General features: G+C 41.3%; 1 protein-coding gene across 1 annotated transcript in view; it reads left to right on the top strand.

Annotated features, from left to right (window-relative positions):
* LOC139219209 (collagen alpha-2(I) chain) overlaps positions 1 to 17,336 on the top strand; it is an 83,720-nt gene that overhangs the window by 8,735 nt on the left and 57,649 nt on the right. The window contains exons 2-3 of the mRNA XM_070851015.1: positions 16,186 to 16,333; positions 16,631 to 16,789. Coding sequence (XP_070707116.1) covers positions 16,186 to 16,333; positions 16,631 to 16,789 — 307 coding nt within the window. The remainder of the gene's footprint in view (positions 1 to 16,185; positions 16,334 to 16,630; positions 16,790 to 17,336) is intronic.

The raw sequence follows: 17,336 nt of genomic DNA, 5'->3' as shown, positions 1-17,336 counted from the left end.
TCGTGACCCAGCTGTGCTCTCATCTCTGCTGATTAGGTGAGAGTGACGTAATCTACTGTGGTCAGTGCAGCTGACAGACATGAAGAGAAAACCACCGGAATCTGTGCTGCTGGCGCCCATACAAACAGACACATGCCTGTCAGGATGTCGGAGTGTGGTTGTCATTACCGGGTTGCAGGGCTGATGCTTGACGTAGATTGAGTTTCCATCAGTCTTTGTAAAACAGGTCAGTCTGAGGACATGCTGTGTGTGAGAACTTGTTTTTAGCCATTGATGACTCTGCACCATGACAGCCGTGTTACACTTGGTCCAGTCTGTCCCTCTGGAATACACGTTGACACAGTCGACAACAATGACGACGACATGAAACTGACAAAGACAAATATTTTACTGCTTCACTTAAAGACTGAAAGAGGAATTGTATTGTGCTGTTATGCTTTAACCGTCACTCTGTCACACTTTAGGCTGCCCTGTACTGATGCGACCTCTCAGCCAGCCTGGAGACCGGATGAGTAATCGGCTCAACTGAACTTGACTCTCAGGGTCAGGATTCATCCAGCATGGGGCCTTTTTGACAGAGCTGAGCAACTCTTGTAAAGCTTTTTACAAGAGATTTTTACAAGCACTTTAATGACTTTGTCAATATAACTATGGTGTTTTCTTACCCCGGCCACTGTGGTCTGCAAGATAATGATGACCTGAACAAGACAGGGCAGTGCTTATGAGGGCAGTGACGACTCATGAGGTCACCAAATTTCACTTGGCCAATGATTGGAAGGTCAAACGGGATAGTGACATGGTCAAAATATTACATTATAATGCAATGCAGTACACTGTTTGACTAAATCTTTTTAGTAATCAGTTAATCTTTTACTGGTTTATTCTACAACTGTGAAAGAAATAAAAATCCTTCACACTGTCGACCAACTGTCTGACGGTCCGAAGATGACACTCAGAGGTCTGAGCACTGAAACATTGTGACTAAAGTAAGTACAAGTGATTGTCTGTGTACAGGATTCTTTGGTTCATGGTTTGTGATCTGATGCACCTCTCAGTCTTTGTAGCATTCAAAGAGCTTTGTAGTAAATCGTTTGATCTACAAAATGTCAGAGGATGACGAGTGATGAGTGAAAACTTCCCATCACAATTTTCCATCACAGGAGCATGAATATCTGGATCAAATTTTATGGCAACGTTCTGCTCAAAACCACTAATATCAACCTCATTGTGGAGCTAGAGGATAATCAAATCCATTGGGATTCATTACTGGTAGCCATCAATGTCTGTACAGATTCTTTGCCAGTACATATAGCAGATGGGGAGATGTTTCACCGGATAAGTAAAAACTATGTGTTTTATAGCAAACCATCCAAACTGGTGGTGAGAGAGAGAGAAACATTTAGACTGATTAAATCGTTCAAAAAGTTGTTAACTGAAAACTGGACAGGTTGGAGATGCACTGTTTCCACCTGACAGCAATGTTATTAGTATTTAACGCAGTGGTTACTCTAAGTCTGCAGTGTTTGCCATGTAAAGACAGACAGCAGTGCAGTAGACATGTCGTACTGTTTGTACAGAGGTGACAGCAGCCGCGCTGAGTGGCACCCTGCCAGTATTACAGTGATAGGTCTGGATCCTATTTAATATGTCAGTCTGATAACACATTCATGTTCCAGCAAGAAGAATGCGCCCATGTCAGGTTGCTTTACCTAACACAGAGTGGAAACTGTATCAGTTATGGAACTTGGAAATTTTGATATGTTTTCCTTTTGTGGTTATATGTTTCATAGGTAACAACAATTGTGAAAATAAATCAACAAACTTAAGGGGACTGTAAACTAAAGATTAATTTCATTTCTGGAGTGTTTGACGCTGATATTAATGTTTTAAGTGGAAACAGAGTAGCCTTCTTTAGTTGGAAAAGATTTTTTCCCATTCCTGGATCATCTCTCAGTGGGTGCTGGGACCCGGTGGTTTGTCTTCTGTCCAACACACCTTGTTTTACTCCTTGCATTTCAATTCCTGTTGAGATGTGTTTCTCCTTCTGTGTTCCAGCAGGCTCATTACCTGACTCACCAACTCCCTCGGCCATCCAAAAGCCCCTTCTCTGCTTTCCTCATCCCATGTAAAACACTAATTTACTGGCCATTCTGCCCCCCCCCACCCTCCACAGCTTTGTTTTTCCAACTGGTATGTAAGACACATGTAGCACAAAGGCTTTCTACCCCCATCTGTTTGCATGTCCAGTCGACACATTCCTCATCTGGCTGTGTGGTTCTTACAACTGCAAAAAGGTGGACCGAACTTGGCGATGAAGTAACAGTCATTTGAATAGCGTTAATGAGCATGTAATCACCAATAATTGCTTCATATTCCTCCATTTCTGTGGTTCTGAAGCTAAAGCCTTTGAATACATCTCACTAAATACCTGGCTTTACATGGTTAAAGAACTTCTCGTGTTGCTTATAGGACTCAGGCCAGTGGATTACCACGGGTGCTGTTTAAGTGCCTGGTCAGAGCCCAGCTTTGGGGACTGGCTGTTTGCAAAGTCGACTTCTCCAGATGTACTTGGAGCTTGTCTGCTAAGGCCTTTTCACCCCTTTCATCTGTTCTGCAGCCTCCCAATGCGGGGTCCAGGGATGGATCCTGTCCCCAGAGCTGCATGCGCATTGTGCCTATGTCTGCTCGGTGAGAAATGAAATGTCTCTCATGCAAAGCAAACCGTCAGACTCACATCTGTGAAAACATGCAGCTCATTTGCTTTTGTTGAATCTATAAAGAGTGTTCACTGTGGTTTTTGACATGAAAGTCTCATAGTACTGCAGTTTAACTGGAGCTTCACTTGATAAATGTCATTATTGATTCACCTGTGTGCATTTGATTGCCAGGTTATTATTTGTTAAAAAAACAAAAAAGGCAGCTTGTTTGCTTGTTTTATATATAGAATACATAATAAAGGAATTAATGAACAGTACACCCATATGTACCCCATATACTGACGTGTTAGCTCTAGCATTTAGTTCAAAAACCAGCCTAATTACGTCCTCACATCTAGCAGCTAACAGAACACTATTCCTTAGGAGTTGAGCAAAAGTCACAGAAGGTTGTAAGCAGAACGTGGTAAGCAAAGGATGTCTAGATATCTAGATATTATTGTTTCAGGAGTGGCTTTAAAATGCAGGGTTAGGAACAAGAATACTATCCTGATGTTGCATATCAGCATTTCATACTATTTGAGGTTTTGGCGTTGACCTTAATGTCACACCTGAGGGTCATCATGCTTAAGAGGGAGTGTGTCAAACATTGGAACAAACCTCTGATGGATGGCCTGGATTCCCTGCAGTCCGATTCACCTCTCTCTGTCATGCCCTCATGCCTCTGTGTCATTCCCTAAACACGACAAGCTGATGTTACACTGCCTGAGCTGTCTTATTCAGCTGGTTAATGTTCAATAACTGTCAGAACATTTAAGAATGGGGGAAAAAATTCAGATGAATATTGCATAGTTTTGATGTGCAGACACACCTCCAAAGTATACAGGGCCATAACCATATCATTAGTGCTATTCACTCCTGCAGAAACAGCAGGGAATTTGACCCGAGGGCATGTTCATCACTCCATCCACTTCCTTTGGAGTTCTCTGATGAATTTTCAAACAGGCTAGTTCAGAGGGAGACCAGGGCAAGTGTTGACTGGTTCGCTTCTACGTTTCCTCTCCCTGAAGGAAAAATGTTCCAGGGAAACTCTGGCATTGTCTTGGGGAAGCTGTTGTGTGTTGAAAGCTTTAGCAAGTCCGTAAGCATGGTTTCACCATGGATCCATTGTGCCATGAAATGGCATTCAGACATTAACAGAAAAATGTTTGGATTAGCTGCACCCCTTGGTCACACTTAAATATTATTCATCCCATGTGGGAAAAGAGAAAATGTTCATGGCAGCTCAGTGTAGTTTTGTGAAGAAAAACCAAGTTTATTATCCTCCAATTAATTTTTGATGATAGATTTTGAACAAGAACAAGCAAACTCAATGACCTAATACTCATAATAAGGTCAGTGTAGACCTCCACCAAGGCCAATAGTCTAGTCTTCTATGATATGCAAACACAACCATTATTTATGTCTTTAACTATAAGAATTGTTTTTTGCATGTGTAGTTGCACCACACCTTTTTTATAGACACGGTTGTAACAATTTGGTCGATATTGTTGCTTTGTTGCTGGATTCGCGATCACAATCACACAAATATCCATCTGGCCATGTTCCAAGTTATTAGTTGGCTGAACCACAGTCGTTCGGACCATTCAACAAAAACTACACGTGTGGTTTAGATGTAATGAGAGTGAGGAACAACTGTTTGTTCGTTAACATCAGCAAATGCTGGGAAAGCATCGGTTATATCTAAATTGGAGAGTATCTTTATTGAAAGAAGAGCAAAAAATAACACTTCTCCCAAATGCCTTTGGTGAGAGTTGAAGTCAGTCTATGTTGGCCAGTGATACACGGATGGTTAATCCAATCACTTGCCAATTTTTATTTTTTGAATGTGTCTGCCCTTTTACAAACCCATGGACAACTTCCCAGATAGCTCTATGTAATAAATAATCTGGTGTGTCACATTAGGTTATTCGTGAGTTGAATCTGCTATTGTTGAGACACTGGAGTTACAATTTCGTAATTACTGCTTGTTTGGGAGTGGGATCCAAACTTGGGTCTAATTGGCCCATGCTAAACCTTTACACCCAAGTTTCATGAAAAAGGAGCCAGTCTCTGATATTGGGCAACAGATTACCCCTCAGACCGTGTTTCACATGTCAGTAGAGAAATTCATAATTAGTTTAGCAACTTTGACCCAGTATCACAGTATCAATGTGCCCTTTTTAACTGAAATATATATGAAATATATATCCAGCATGAAACCTACCACATGCAATCTTGATACCATTCCAACTAAATTTCTTAGGCACTTTTCCATCTTTTCTACCATTTAATGCTGTTGTTCAACCTTTTTTTTAAAGAAACCAAACCTCAGTCCTTCTGTTCTTAGCAATTTTTTGCCAAACTCTGAACTTTCAAAAAGTTTTAGAAAAAGTGGTTTCAACTCAACTTTGAGCTTTTATGTGTCACAATGACATATTTGAGGAATTTCAATCAGGTTTGAAGAAAACTCAAAAATCAAGAAAACTCAGTCCTCAACCAAAGACTAAATCAAATTGTAAGATCCTGTGTCTCCTAATTGCTGGAGCCCTTAGATACTCCATCCATCATGTAATGAAACTTTTGATGAATCATTTTGGTCTGTCAGGCCTGGACTCTCTCTTCACCACTGCAGTTCTGTGAGTTACATCTGGATAGTGACTCATTTAAATCCAAAACTCTACGTAGGTAAAACACATGAATACACAAAGACAGACATCTGTATTTTAGCTAAATATTTTTGACTTTGGCATGTTTTTGTTGTTTTCCCATTTAATACAGGAACCTGCAGATATAATGCTACTTGAACACCACACAGGGACTCACCCTCTCTTCTAACGTATACCACCATAAAGTTTCATTTACTTTGCTGATGACTGGCTCCAGTGTTCTTAAGGCCCTCTTTGAAGGGATTACAACACCAGTTAACCAGGAAAAAAAACGCACAGGAAGTTTTTATGTCTCTCTGAACCCTCCAGGATGGAGTGATTAGTCGCTCTGGATAACATCTCTGAATACTTGGAGTCTTGCAGGCTTACATGTCCATTCAATGATGGACATAGGTGCCCTTAAGATTTATTTAGCCTGGAAAAACGCACAAAAATAGGAATATACTGTAGGAATATATGCCCATCGATGGGAGGAGACTAGAGTAAAAGCTGACCGAGTCAGCACTCACTGTTTCCAGAAGCTGACATGATAAAGAATCTATGATGGTGTACACATTGAATGCTTTTTACTTGCTACTGCTACAGCTCTGGTTTCAATCTTGGTTCTGATGCCTCTTGTTCCTCTAGCTCGACCTTTCTAGCATCACTCCCCCTAAACATACTCCTTGTGGTCCTGTTATCCGCCCTTCCCAAGTACACATACTTCCTGCTTTTCCAGATGAGGAAACATAAGTTTTAAAGACGAGGGCCCGTATCTACTGTGTTCTGAGGCAGTTCTTGGGCCCAGTTACAGACAAGCGAAGAGCGTAGCTGTTATATCCATTCAATCCACTTCATTCCCTCTGTGACCTGCACTGGGCTATAGGCCCAGTTAACAAGCCTGTCTTCACACAAACACAGATTTTACATAAGCTGACTATATCCTCTGTAAGGGACACCCCTTGAAATATTATCCCACCATCAGATCTCTTGCTCTCTGATAGCCAGGCCTCATAAACTCAGCAGGCTGTGGCTGCTCTGACAGAAGGTATTTCCATCAGGGTGCTGCATCTGTGAGCATTTCACATTCTGCTGTTAGGTTAAAGCTTTGTGTGGCAGTAGGTGTGCTCATCACTCAAAGCTCTCTTGATGACTGACTGATTGAGATGTTTAGGAACACAGAATTTCGTATGTTTCCTGTGTTCACTCCAACTTTCCATCTCTCATTTCCTACTTATCTAGCCCGGTGATTCCCCCCTCGTTTTCCACCAGGGCAGGTGGAAGTCTTTAATCTTCTACCTACTTGGGCTGCTGCGTCTGCCAGAGCAGAGCACAGTAATTGTACCAGTACAGTAATTGAGCTATCTGTTGGTCCGTCTCAGACTATTAGAGTAATGTGATCCCACCACAGGACGGAATGGCAGCCGGCTCCGCTTCCCCTGATTACGTTTGCTGGAGGTCAGCCAGGCCAGGCGGCCTTGGTGGGCGGCAAGAGTTTGATTTAGATTGGAAAGAAGATGTCTTATCATGTCCCTGTGGCTATCACTGCAGTAACCAGCCACCATAGAATTGATAGGCAGCTGATAATTCAGTCAGGGCTGAAACAAACCATTCTGTGTGTTTGCCACTACAGGACACTCCTTTCACGTTACATATGGGACTGGGCAATAAGTCAAATATGTTTTCTTGTTTGTTTTTTGTTGTTGAGATGATTCATGATTTTGTTTAGGTTTTTTCCTGCAAAATGGAAGATTAAACAGTTGAGAAATGGTAGTAAAATGCTTGCGCCACATACAAGACATCCACTTTAACAATATGTAAAAAGGCTTTACTATCTGTACATTGACAATGATCAGACAACTGGCTGCACAGTTAGGCTTTAAGTCACACTGTCCATCTGTGCTCCTTTTTTAACCTCTTCAAAGTCCAACATCAGGCTCGGGGCTACTCTATAGTATATATTCTGAATAAGCAAACACTAGGAGCTCCGTGTTCTCAGCCTCCCCTGAGGTTTGTTATGATGCACACTGTGTAGAATAAAGTATAAACAGTAGAAACACGCCTGTCCGTGTTTAAGAAGGAAACGGGCCCCACTGATCAGCTCACAAAGTCAATGTACCATAGAGAAGCTCTGGCTAAAGGTGAGAGAACATTCTGTATTTGCGTCCCATATCAGTGACCCTCAGTGGCCCCTGCATGCCAAGTCTGAACCGTGCTGACTGACACAGCTGCCTCACATCCGTAACTATTACTGAGCCCACTGGAGGAACAATGTGTGGAAAGTCCCAACAGATCAATCAGTTTTATGTTGTAAGGCTTTGACATTCATATGCTGTGAATGCAGAAGAGGATGTGGAACAATTGTTTTGCTGTCAATAAGTGTGCGTGTGGCTTTTCTGTTAGATCACAGCACAGCTTTAATGTAGTGGCCTCATTATAGTTCCATGCTGATGCTAGGCTAAGGCTACTCCTACTTGTTATAATCTTACATTAACGTATATTGCACGATTGGCAAACAAGTGTTCCAAAAATGAATAGAGTAGATTTCTTACAAGAGGCCATTATATGAGATGATTGTAATTTCTCTATTAAATATCTTGTAATACAAAACAACAACATTGTCATTTGGTGGTTTAAATGATGATGTATTTGCAGTCTTTTGTCCAGTTACAACTAATTGCTGACTGAAGGGTAATGTCTTTGTTTTGACCCTTCTGTCTGTTTGCTCTTCTGCAAACTAGTTTTTCCTGCTTTCAAATTGGCTGCAGTGGATGGACTCAGAGCTGGGCATCAGCCAAGTCCATTACTGGAGCAAAAATAGAGGAAGTGTAGACGGGCTTTATTCTGGCCTGCTGCCATTCCCTATTGTTGGCTCATGGTGGACCTGGGCTTTGGTACCTACTGTAACAGTCTGACATAAAGTCTGAAAGCTCCTTTCATGCTCCACTGATGACTGAACCAAAAGAAATTAGCACAATCAAGAAAGGAGTGTCCAGGGCTTGATGCTTTGGGACTTATGAACATGGGCTGCAGTTGAGTGTACGGCTTTCCTTTTTGGCTTCACTCTGCTCCGCAACTCAAAAATCACTTCCAAAGAAAATCCTGCTCCAAATGTGTTCATGTTCACACTGAGGCATCATCCCTCTGGAATGAGAAAATGTCAACGTTTGAGGTTTTTCACTTTTCACAAATGCAGCACATGCTCAAAGCTTGTCTTTCTTCCGCTTGTGTAAAACGTTTCTGGTTTTAAATTGCCCCATCTGTTGAACATTTCAAAGAGGCATTTTTCATTGCTGTCAAAGTGATTTTAATCAAAGAATGTATGGCAGCGCTGTAAGACAATATTCTTTTCTTTAGGCTAATTAGGTGGGTACAGTCAATGGATGATTTATATGCTGTGGTTACTGAGAAATGATTGGATAGATGCTGTGTGTAGCCAGCAGCTATGCATTGCACAGTGTGTGAATAAGAGCTCTTCACAATGGACCTCATCCAAAAGCAAACAAATATGCAGCAACACTGCCAGAGTACACACTGATTGTTGTTTTTTTTGGTAGCGTGTATAGGTCTTGTCTGTATTAGTCCATCATATCCGTGTGTGTGGACGGGACTCCAGTAAATAGCTGTTCAGACCAAGTACTTGAACATCACACAGCTTGTCTTTAGTTTGACTTACTGAATGTTGCTGTGTTAAGGTATGTTGTTGTTTCACCATAGACGCCTCTGGCAAAGGCACTGATGTACAGTTTAGTGTTCAGTCTCCCTTAATGGCGCCACTGCAATACTAAATGTGTGTGTTTATAGCTACAAGAGCAAAGACAACTTTGCATAAGTGCAGGCACAGACTGGTTAGCTCTTGGTTACTGGTCTCTGACGTGGCAAAATCATGGTGTATGATGGAGTTTGTGTAGCTTCATAGTGTAATGCAGAATGCATGAGAACCATATGTGTGTCTCATAAACAGAAGATCACGTTCAAAAAGATCACAGATGAGTTGCATATGATCATCCTGTCAGGGAGTTTTTCCCAGATTAGTAACTCTGCTTTGTGGTTAAACAATAACCGTATACATTTCTGGAAGATCATCACTGAGGAAAAACTCATTGTTATCTAAAACTGACGTTTACTCATTGTTCGACAGCCATTGTCATCGCTCAAACTGATATGAGACAAAGTGTTTAACTCTCAGATAAATCAAAGTAGTTAATAATTGTTGTAGTAGCTATTTGAGGAGAGTAAAAACAGAATTGCTGGGGCCTTTTTGTTATTTGTCTGCATGGCTCTCTAGAGGCTTTTGTATTCTTTTGTTTGACAATGGTTGATTATCATTACGGTCGCCATTTGTTACACAGAATATCAAAGATTTATGGAAAGTACCACAACATGCCATGATAACAAAAAAGACTTTTCATTGATTGGTGGCATTTGATCACACACAGCTGTTGTTGTTGTTGTTGTTGTTTGTGATTTTCAGCACTCTTTCCCAGATGCACTGAATTCTTAGTGCTCATATCTCTGTCAAAGTCTTTGGCTAGCGCTCGTTCTTTCTTTTGCCTAGAAACAGTTGCCCATTCAGCATGTGGTGATGTCATAATAGTTATCACAGGCTTTTACACAGCTATATTTAAAATGAAGGCTTGGGCTTTTGGGAACGTTACTGTTTTTCCTGCATAACCAGTGCCATACATGGATGCATGAGGTGCCTGAATACAGCTTGAAGGTATGCCAAAAATGTATTGCTGAAAAATACTTACCACCAACTATAGAACCCAGGTGGCTAGATGGTTTGGTGGTTACCAATGTTGCATCACAGCAACGAAGTCTTGGGTTTAAGGCCAGCCTGTTTTCTTGAATGTCTCCTTCCCTCTGTAACTGTAGAGTTAGCAGTGACAAGGACTGCAGTCACACTTGGACATATTATACTTAGTTGCTTCTTTTCAGCAGCTGAAGATGAGCTTCACCTGGAGAATGTAACACGAGGGAGGTTCATGCCCACCTTGCATGTGCCTTGTCTGACTATCTTTGTACATCAAGTACAAACACTCTTTGTCTTCCAAACCACAAGCACAGACAATGGTGTTCACAAACAAGCAGGAGGTGGAGTTTAGCCTTAAAGATGCCTGTGTGTTAGCCCTGTGATAGAGTACACACGGGGCTAGATTCCTTCCTTTCACAATCCTGAGATGAACAGAATTTATACAAAAACAATATATCAAAGTAATGGAAAACAATGTGAAAATAGTTGCTTGTATTTATGAATGAAATACAAGTAGCTTTACTGAGCTTTATAGGAGTTTCAGCTTATTGTTTGTTGCCTGATCTGCAGCTTTACTGTTTTGGTTTTCTCCCAGTGCCATTTTTGGCCACAGCGGGCATCTGTTTTCAGTGAAAAAGCTCTAAAAAACGGACTGTACACTACCTGTCCAACAACAAACACCAGACAGACACAGTTAGCAACTATCTTGTGACCTTAGTGGAAAAAAGCAGCAAGCTATTTCACATTTTAAGACCCAGATATTTACCTCAGTAGTTGAGACCAAAAACAGAGCTATAAAAGGGGGTGAATATTGGACTTTTCCTTCACCAAGTGGACACAAACATCACTCCGAATGAAAACTAATGTGCTAGATGTGCAAATAAGAAACTTTATGCTTACAATGTTTCGCTATATTAACATTGTAATGATATCTCAATAATGTGTTCACAGCTTGTTTTTGCTGTCCCCTAGTGGCTAATAAAAGCATCAGTTACTGCAGATCTAATGGGATTTTAACAAGTATCACAGGGTTTTTCCCAGGAAACTGTTTAGCCAAGGTGGTAAGTCACCTAGAGCCTGATGTATCTCGTCTTGTGATAGATTTAGTGGGTATATGACAGCCTAAACAATATCCTCACAAATTAAATTAAATGGTGTGTGAAGTAGCACCTCTGCCGTCTTCCCCTCACAATTTATCTTTTGTTATATAAAGGTGTATCAATTTTAAACTCTGAGTGGAGATTTTTAGTCATGCAAGCAGGCCATGGCTCCATGAGGTCTCTTTGGTCCAAACTAAAACCCCATAAAGCCTTGTGCAATATTCATGCCTCCCTCACAATGTAAAAACTTTGTGTGAGCCATAGAAGAACCAGATTTTAAAAACGTTCCATCATCTGGTCCAAATTTCAATTTATGTGCATTCCAGCTAATGACATCCCAGCTTCAGTATCAGCTGTATTTGACCATTTAGTGCTAACGAGCACATGTTAGGAAGCTAACACAGTAAAATGGTGAGCATGGTAACCATGAAACCTGGTAAGCATGTTAACACTGTCACGGTGAGCATATTAGCATGGAGTTAGCTCAAAGCATTACTGAGCCGAAGTAGAGTCTCTCAGACTGTTTGGCTTAGTCTTGTTGTGTTGGGCTTAGAGGCCCAGTTTTTCACTGAACTTCTATCAAGCTTGTTTTGTCAAGTTCAGTTCAACTAAGTCAGTAAATTTTTAACAACTAACGAACAATCAGAATTGCTCAGTACCTTAAAGTACACTTTTAGATCATCTTGAAAGCATGAGGGACTAGGCTGCCCTAATTTACTGTTCCTCTTACAGCGAAAACATGTTCAAACTGCACCTGGAGACAAAAAAGGTTTGTCTGACTCAGGGTAAACAGGACAAATAGCTTAATTACATAAAGACTGAGCTGGCTCTGATAGTCCTTGCTGTTTGCACATTTCTACTGATGCAGGAATCGGAATCAGGTTTATTGCCATGTAAGTTTTCACATTATAAGGACTTTGCCTTGGCATGTTGGTGCATAACTAAGAAACATAAATATAAAATGTAAAAAAGAGATATTTGAAATACAGACTGAGAAAAATATAGTAATACAAATATGTGTAATATGTCTGTTTTTAAAAGTTGTACCGTTTTGCGCAGGAGAGCTACAATAAGGGGGTGTAGAGAAACATCTGTTTTACTTTTGCTGGAAACAGAACTGGCCTGACTGGGAACCCCCACCCCCCCTCCTCTCTTCGTTACCCTCGCCCCATCATAATGGCTTGATCCTTTGATTATAGTGTTAGGGGAAAAGCACATGAGTATGTTCCTAAATAGTCCTGGAGGGCACAGCGTTGGCACATGAAATGTTCTTTTGTGAGTACTCCCGCACAAGTGGGGCTTAATAAAGACCATCAGAGCATTAGCAGCAGTAAGTGTGTGAGAACATTTTCTAGTTCCTGAGGCCATAAATTACTGCGCATTTAGATAGTGTAGCATCAACAATCCCACACACTTCTCGATTTGACAGTGGAGTTTGCCGAATGCGTGATTGATGTTAATGTGGTTATTATGGTTGATTGCAATTTGTAAATTGTTAAAAGCTTGTATAATTGACAAAGACCGGGCTAGAGAGGAAAGGCATAGTTTTCTGCATTAGTATTCTGCAAAGTTCATTTAAAAAAAACTCTTATCAGCTGTTGATTAGACCCACAAAGTCTGTTCTCCTACAGTGTCCTGTAATTTCCACTTGTGGCAGCAGAGGCTGCTGTTACCGCTGCTCATCCAAAGTTGGATAGTCTCGCTTTAATCAATACAAAATAAATAGAGATCAATGAAAACAATCACTAATTGCAGCCCTAAAATCTTTAACGCTTCTCTGGTCACATTTTGCACTGCAAGGTAGCCTGACCCACCTCGGGGTGCACACTGCAGCCATCGTAACCTGACACCTTTCACTTGTCCTCTGCTGATACTTTCATGTCAGTGTGCTGCTGCACCCAGAGGCCCTCTGGATTTCAGGGGCAGAGCAGACATGTCTGCCGTCATCTTAGAGAAGCTGCTTCTTTCATGAAACATCAGATCCTAAAAAAGGAAAACCACGATAAATTAGCCATCAGATGAAAAAGCTCTAATGACTTACATTTCTGATCAGCTAACAGGCTTGACATTCCCAGACTGGTGCTTGATACAGCTGTGGGTAATCACTTCTCCATTTATTATCCATGTCCGCTCTAAAATCTCTAACTGCAAAGTAGGGTATGTTCTCACCCCATGTACTAGAGCCCTTCTATGCTATAATAACTTTTAATTAGACTGAGCCGTGACTGAAAATGTTCTTTCTTTTCTTTTTCTTGAACTTGGGACTGGAGCCTCAATTTTGAGGTCAAGATGCCAGCTAGAATTGGTACTTCCGTATGTTTCCATAAAGTTGGAGAACTAATGTATAGACAGTAGAGACAGAGAGGCTGAGGCATCCTGATTGTCTTTTGTATGAGTAAAGCTCTTTTAAACTCCAAACCCAGTAACCCACGCTTTAAGCTGCAAGCTAAATCCACAAAAATTAAAAAGTAGCCCTGGTGAAGGGAAGGGTTATACTTACTCAACTTGGGAAAACTCCCCAAGAACCTCAGAAGTCATTAATCTTGTCTTCTTTGGCTTCCAAAGACATTAGTCTTCTGTCACTCTCAAGGTTTTCACAGGCTGAGTGGTATTTCTTGAGGAGTGCTTCATGTGTAAAAAGGGTGAAGGGCTTTACGGCCATGGTTTGCATATTTCATCCTCAAAATCAAATCGCCCAATTATTAAGCAGAATTCTTTGACCTCATGCTGTATGTCAGCTTAAAAACCAACATTAGCAGGAAAAATATAAGGTTAACATATGAAGCAGATGTTCATCAGCTTTGTGTCTTGTGACCTAACTTGCTATTGTGCCTCTGAGACCCTTGAACTTTAACAACTGACGTCTTGTTTACCTGCTTAGCTAACTATTTGACCTTGCATCCCTCGCGGCTGCTAACTAAAGGTTAAAAGTGCAAAGCAAACCATTATTCAAATCATTTCTTCTGTCTAAGTGGTTCTTGTCTATATATCTTTGAGGATTCCTGGAAGGCTGGTATGTTGGAATTTTTAGTGCGACACCAGATATGTTCTCTCAGTACCATTCCTCGGGGCAGCGGAGTGTGACCACACAGCTCTCTGTGGACCAGTGATTTTTCTGGCACTGCTGTCAGGATGAGTGTAAAGAGCAAATAGGTCTCTTAAGGGCTGGTAGACATGGATTCATTCATGTAAGTGCTTGAGAAGAGTGGGTTCTGATCGGCTTCAGCAATCCCATGTCTTTGAAAAAAAGACCAGAGGCAGCCTGAGACTTGTTCAGATTGGTTAAATCCCAGAGATTCATGTGTAAGTGCTGCTGATTTAATTTTCAAGCACCCTGCTGCTGATGTAGATCACTGTAACATGAATGGATTTTCTCTTGCATGTTACTTAAATGCACCTTCTGTTAGTCTTCAGTAGCCTAATTAGTGTCTGTGCAGCCTTTTAGATATGACATTGGCATTCAAAGGCCCCATTTGTACATATTTTGGGTTTGAAATGACCGATGGGTACAGAAGGTTTTGGAATTCGTCCAGTAGATGCTGGTTAACCAGCAACACCCATAGTCTGTGAGGTAAAATTACTGTTTTTGTCAACAGAGTCTGGTGGCTTGGAAGAGAGCAATCTAACATCTGTTTCTGGCTAAGCAAAAAGGATCTTCCAGGTCTGTCTCTGTAGGGATCCCTTCTGTAATGTAGTCAGATATTTCAAATAATAGTTTAAGCATGTCAGTGGCAAAAACAAGCACTCCCAGTGGACAAACTTTGATTGGGCACAGTTGCCCCAAAGGATCACGTTGCAGCCATTGCAGCCTGTTTTGCAGCTACTCTAAAACTTTATGTTGAGCCCTACAATATTTAAAAATACGGCTCAGGTCTAAAAAGATGGAGAATGATCTCAGTCAGTTCCCAGGCTCGCGTGTAATCAGTACACAATGACACCAGTCTTTGAATGGTGACTCACTTCATCCAAATATGATGAGCAGCTGTATTCATAATCCTCAGGAGGAGTTGTTAAAGCTCAAGGTTAATCAACAAAAACCACCTGTGGGCAGGACATGACGAATGGCATTTTACCTGTTCACATGGAGAAATAAATAAGTCTGTCTGTATAACTTAAATCTAATTATGTGAAAAAGCCCAGTGGGTGAAAGGTGCAACGATGTTTAGCGCTGTAGGGCACTAAAAAAGGGGGGAAAATCTTAGATAGGTTGTAATTTGTAGCAGCCCTCCACAGCTTTGAAAGGCAATGGCCCCGTAAGTGGTTTTCCACTTTTTAGTAACGCCATCAGTGGTCTGTTCACAGCATGTTACGGTTTTTCCCAGCAGAAGAATGTTTGGCTTGGTTTCTGCAGGTGGCCGACGCCTGGGTTCCCTAATCTTGAGACATTACACATTCCATTGAATGGCCAAAAACATGTGGAACAAAGTTTGACTTTAACATCACATTCTTTCAGCAATCGTCATGGTGTGTAATCAGTGGTGGCACTTGCATGCACTTCTGGCAAAGGGCCTGCTGTGTACCAAATAGTAGGCAGTCAGATGAGGTTGCACAGTTGGCTGCCTCACTTAGGTGGCAAGCAGGTGAGTCTGCAGATTTGTTGTCATTGTAGAGTAAGACAAGTGATAAAGTCACATCCATACCAAATGTGCCACAAAGTAGGCAGCACATTATTGTATGAAATGGTTATCCAGTCATCATACAGAAAACATGTTGACACAACTATGCACAGTTGCTGAAAACAATGTAATCCCACAGTAGCATTAACAAAGGTATCATTTTATTCAAATCAATCACACTTGGACAGAGCATGAATGTTGCAGCATGCATTGATTTAACATCCTGTAGGTGAAACTGGGTTCTCATATAAGCACATAATAAGCTGCGCTCTAGCAGTATGGCACCACATTATCTGTGCTTGATGATGTTTATATGTCACAAAGCTTCTCAGTGGCTTCAGCTGAATTTCCTGCTGAACTGTCTCACTGCAGATGAGGTGAACATTCTGCAGGAGCTTTTTCTTCAGGTGTCCAACAGCAGTAACTCCTCCATGACTGTGGATGACAGCATGTGTCCAGTCCTGCAGGTGGGACAGTACTCCACCCTGGCTCTCCCTCTTCGGCTGCTCCTCGCTGACGGGTACGGTTTCATCCACACTTCCATGTGTTGACTCTTTGTCAATAGTGTCTCACTACTGTATGTAAAGGCAAAAGCTGTTGGTAACTGTGCCTTTGGTCACTGGGTATTTTTAGTATCCAGCCAGTCAGCTGGACGTTTTCATTATGTGACATCATCATCAACATGTTTTTGTACACTAGTGCTTACTGTAAAGTTTCTGCCCAAAGGTATAACTTATTTAAAAAGGCCTAGTGATGTACTTTGTGCTTTGAGTATCAATCACATGGATACATGGTACGGTCTATGCTTTGAATTTAGGTTTGCAGATGAGTTCAGTTTGCTGGTGCAGCTGCGGAGTCCTCAGAGAGACGAGCGCAGTGTCTTCACTATGCTCAGCACCGACAGCCACGTTATGCTGCAGCTGAGGATCAGTGCTCATGCCATCATCTTCATAGGAACTCAGCAACGACACTATGAGTGAGTGCTCTTTTTAATTTTTTTTTGCTTTTTGCTTTTACTGATAAATAAAAACAGAGAATAAAAAGAGAACTGAGAGGTTGTGTATGTGTTGAGTGGTGTTTTAATAGATTTAAGAGGCTTTTATTCATGATTGATTAGCTGCCATTGTTCAAAATCTACCAGTGAGAAAAACAAGTACATGCTTTTGACTTGACATTGCCCATTATGCAAAAACTCCAGATGTCAGACAGTGTGTACAAAATCTGTCTCAGGTAATGAGGGCCACTCATGCCCGTTCCTGCTTCTTTGCTAAACTGATATGCAAATCTGTATGTAAGATAGAGGAAAGATCTGTGGAAGTGTATTCGACTGCAGTGTGTTTGGCCGTCTCTCTGGTGAAATGATTTATTAGGCATCTCTTGGCAGGTTTCGTCTTTCTCACCACAGGGCTCACAGTAATACATCACTGCAAGACAGCAGACAGAACTGGGCCAAAAGATAGACACCCATAGACACTGTATTTATCTTGTCCATGGTTGGCACAGCTTTTTAAGAGTGAAGTTCA

This window comes from Pempheris klunzingeri, chromosome 19 (assembly GCF_042242105.1).
Source record: "Pempheris klunzingeri isolate RE-2024b chromosome 19, fPemKlu1.hap1, whole genome shotgun sequence".
Lineage (NCBI taxonomy): Eukaryota > Metazoa > Chordata > Actinopteri > Acropomatiformes > Pempheridae > Pempheris > Pempheris klunzingeri.
Note: the sequence above shows the minus strand (reverse complement) of the source record. Positions and strands in the feature narration are given on the sequence as shown.